The 3,976-nt window shown below is 43.5% G+C and overlaps 1 protein-coding gene across 4 annotated transcripts in view; it reads left to right on the forward strand.

Moving 5' to 3' along the window:
* Positions 1–3,976, forward strand: part of sidt2 (SID1 transmembrane family, member 2) — a 32,074-nt gene that overhangs the window by 21,297 nt on the left and 6,801 nt on the right. For 3 of the 4 annotated variants that reach the window (XM_016241132.1, XM_016241131.1, XM_016241135.1), the window contains 4 exons: positions 1,989–2,065; positions 2,597–2,643; positions 3,024–3,129; positions 3,359–3,469. In XM_016241132.1, the coding sequence (XP_016096618.1) occupies positions 1,989–2,065; positions 2,597–2,643; positions 3,024–3,129; positions 3,359–3,469 (341 nt within the window). Of the gene's footprint in view, positions 1–1,988; positions 2,066–2,150; positions 2,198–2,596; positions 2,644–3,023; positions 3,130–3,358; positions 3,470–3,976 lie in introns of all 4 variants that reach the window. The other variant, XM_016241134.1, reaches the window with a different exon arrangement.

Consider the following 3,976-nt stretch of genomic DNA (forward strand, 5'->3'; position numbering starts at 1 on the left):
GCTCTCGCACGGACGCACGGACACACCCACACCCTCGCACGCACTCACTCACTCACTCACACACACACTCACTCACACGCACACTCTCTCACACACACACACACTCACACAAACACACTCTCGCTCGCTCGCACGCACGCACACTCACTCACAAACACTCACACTCTCTCACACACAAACACACTCACTCACTCACACGCGCACACACACACACACACTAGGGCTGTGTTCGATACATCGATACGACAATGTATCGTCACAGAAATTTGACGATACGAGTATCGATACAGCTGGCCCTGTATGGATATCGTGGCACGTGGATAAATGCGCGTGAGATACAGTGAAGACAGCGCATTAGCTTAGAATGCTTCTAATTTATTTATTTTTATCGTAGAGAGTGTGTTAATTTGTGCAATGATAACCTACCAGCAATGTAAAGATGATTTTAAAAAATATATTAGTATGAGTACATTACGATATAAATTTATTAGGATGAGTACATTATTATTTATGGGCTTAAAAACAAGATGCAAACAATCAGAATATTGTACCTGGTGGGGAGTGCACAGTGTAAACATGAAACATATGCCATTACCTTTATTATACTGTGGTACAGTTATAGAGGCCCTTCATAATGCAGAGCTCAGCTGCTGCTCTGCCAATAGTTAGCAATGGCACTCTAGTATGCAGTGTTTAATAAACTGCTGTTTTACTGAATTCTGCTGAGGTGAAATTCAGTGCAGTCCTGTGTCGGCGATTTGGCAAAAAAAATTAAATCTAGATTTTGACCGATTCTCGATTTTTAACTATTCATCTTAAAAATGTTACAAAATGATTGCAATAACTTTTTCTTTACTAACGCTCTAGTTAAAGAAAATTCTAAGTGCAGCACACATGAAGTTGTCAGCATGATGTAAATGTTAAACAAATCACTTGTTAAATATCTTTGCAGAAAAGATGCATGAACTACAACTACATCTTGTACAAACTTATACAAGTCTTATACATGTTATATGTTCAAAAATAATAGGCTACAATGAAAATGCTTCAAAAATTCTCATTCAAATTCAAAATGACTTTGGCTTTTAAACATAGAATCTGAAAATTGTACATTTCTAAACTGTGCACTTGTAAATATATCTGTACATTCATTTAAACAGCTAAACACTTCTGTATATAGTGCATTATTTAATTTTCTGTTTTTCTTTTATTAGTGATATACTCCATCTCTACTGTGTAATGTGTGTGTAAACAGACTTGGTAATAAAGCTCTTTCTGACTTCTGAAGGTGTAACACCAGTAGGCTATTAACAATAAATGTTTGTTCTGTAAAAACAATGAACAGCAGCTCTCAGCCTGTCACCATGAAATATTAAGACATACAGTAGTAGCTCTTTACAGGTTTTTTATTCGATTGCACTGCTTTTCCATTGTTTTTTCTGTGTAAATATGGAGGCGTTTGTCTCTTGCAGCAACTCATGCATGAAACTGCATTATAAACACGCAGCGCTCCAATTAAAACAAGTTCACTCACATGTTCTTGCATGTTTTTTTCTATTCCACTGTCCATGTTGCATCTTTGTCAACACAAAAGCGTATTCTGTGTGAACAGCGCCTCGCGAAAAGAGCGTGTCACCTGTGAGCGGTTAATCGGTCTTTTCTCTTTACTGTTATGATTGGCATATTGTCAAAGTGTCTAATTGTAACATTTGGTAATATTTCTATTCAAAAATCGCGATTCCTCGATTTCTAAAAAATAAAATTGCAGCAAAACATTAAATTCGAATTAATCGATCAAATCGCCCAGCCCTAATCGTGATATGTATAGTATAGTGGACTCTGTGTTGGGGATACACAGCTCTAACACTCTTATATACACACACACACACGCACTTAAATACACACACACTCTTTCTCTCTCTCTCTCTCTCTCTTACTCACACGCACACATCTGACATATTCAGCAGGAGTGTGTGTGTGTGTTTCAGACTCGGGGATCTTGCGCAGGATGTTGAATGTGATCTACACAGACTGTATTCGACAGTGCAGTGGACCCATGTACATCGTGAGTACACACACACACACACATGTGCAGCTGTCGCAGTGAATCTCTCTGATGTGTGTGTGTGTGTGTGTGTGTGTGTGTGTAGGATCGGATGGTTCTGCTGGTGATGGGAAACATTGTGAACTGGTCACTGTGAGTAACGCTGTTCATCATCATCTCACATTAAATTCGAATTAATCGATCAAATCGCCCAGCCCTAATCGTGATATGTATAGTATAGTGGACTCTGTGTTGGGGATACACAGCTCTAACACTCTTATATACACACACACACACGCACTTAAACACACACACACTCTTTCTCTCTCTCTCTCTCTCTCTTACTCACACGCACACATCTGACATATTCAGCAGGAGTGTGTGTGTGTGTTTCAGACTCGGGGATCTTGCGCAGGATGTTGAATGTGATCTACACAGACTGTATTCGACAGTGCAGTGGACCCATGTACATCGTGAGTACACACACACACACACGTGTGCAGCTGTCGCAGTGAATCTCTCTGATGTGTGCGTGTGTGTGTGTGTGTGTAGGATCGGATGGTTCTGCTGGTGATGGGAAACATTGTGAACTGGTCACTGTGAGTAACGCTGTTCATCATCATCTCACATCTCTCCCAGTCACATGATACGAGCACATACGTGACCCCTGTGTGTGTGTGTGTGTGTGTGTAGGATCGGATGGTTCTGCTGGCGATGGGAAACATTGTGAACTGGTCACGGTGAGTAACGCTGTTCATCATCATCTCACATCTCTCCCAGTCACATGATACGAGCACATACGTGACCCCTGTGTGTGTGTGTGTAGGATCGGATGGTTCTGCTGGCGATGGGAAACATTGTGAACTGGTCACGGTGAGTAACGCTGTTCATCATCATCTCACATCTCTCCCAGTCACATGATACGAGCACATACGTGACCCCTGTGTGTGTGTGTGTGTGTGTGTGCATGTGTGTTCAGGGCGGCGTACGGCCTCATCAAACGACCCAATGACTTCGCTTCGTACCTGCTGGCCATCGCTATCTGTAACCTGCTGCTCTACTTTGCCTTCTACATCATAATGAAGGTGCCGCTCTCATTATGACATCATCATCTACTTCCTGTGGTCCTGACGCCTCACCGCAGGGTTCTTCAGATCCGGCCCTGACCGACGGTGGCCCTCGAGGGCCGGATCTGAAGAACGGCCCTGTGGTTTCTGTGAGAGGAGCTTGTGCTCCGGTGTTTGAACTCATTCAGTTGAATTTGAGTTTTAGTCTCGTTCAGATGTTTATTTGTGATTTAACTATTGTGTGCAGCTGCGCAGCGGTGAGCGAATCCAGTGTCTGGCTCTGGTGTGTATTCTCTTCACCGCTGTGGTCTGGGGTTTCGCTCTGTTCTTCTTCTTTCAGGGTCTCAGTACATGGCAGGTGGGTCACTCGCCCTCACACACACACACACACACAGACACACTCACAGACACACACACTCTCTCACAGACACACTCACTCTCTCACAGACACACACACACTCTCTCACACACTCACAGACACACTCTCTCACACACTCACAGACACACACACTCTCTCACAGACACACACACTCTCACAGACACACACTCTCACACACACTCAGACACACTCACTCTCTCACACACACACACACTCTCTCACAGACACACACACACACACTCTCACAGACACACACACACTCTCACAGACACACACACACTCTCACAGACACACACACACTCTCACAGACACACACACACTCTCACAGACACACACACACTCTCACAGACACACACACACTCTCACAGACACACACACACTCTCACAGACACACACACACTCTCACAGACACACACACACTCTCACAGACACACACACACTCTCACACACACTCACACTCACACACTCACACACTCACTCTCACAG

This window comes from Sinocyclocheilus grahami, unplaced genomic scaffold (assembly GCF_001515645.1).
Source record: "Sinocyclocheilus grahami isolate Dianchi unplaced genomic scaffold, SAMN03320097.WGS_v1.1 scaffold613.1, whole genome shotgun sequence".
Classification (NCBI taxonomy): Eukaryota; Metazoa; Chordata; class Actinopteri; order Cypriniformes; family Cyprinidae; genus Sinocyclocheilus; species Sinocyclocheilus grahami.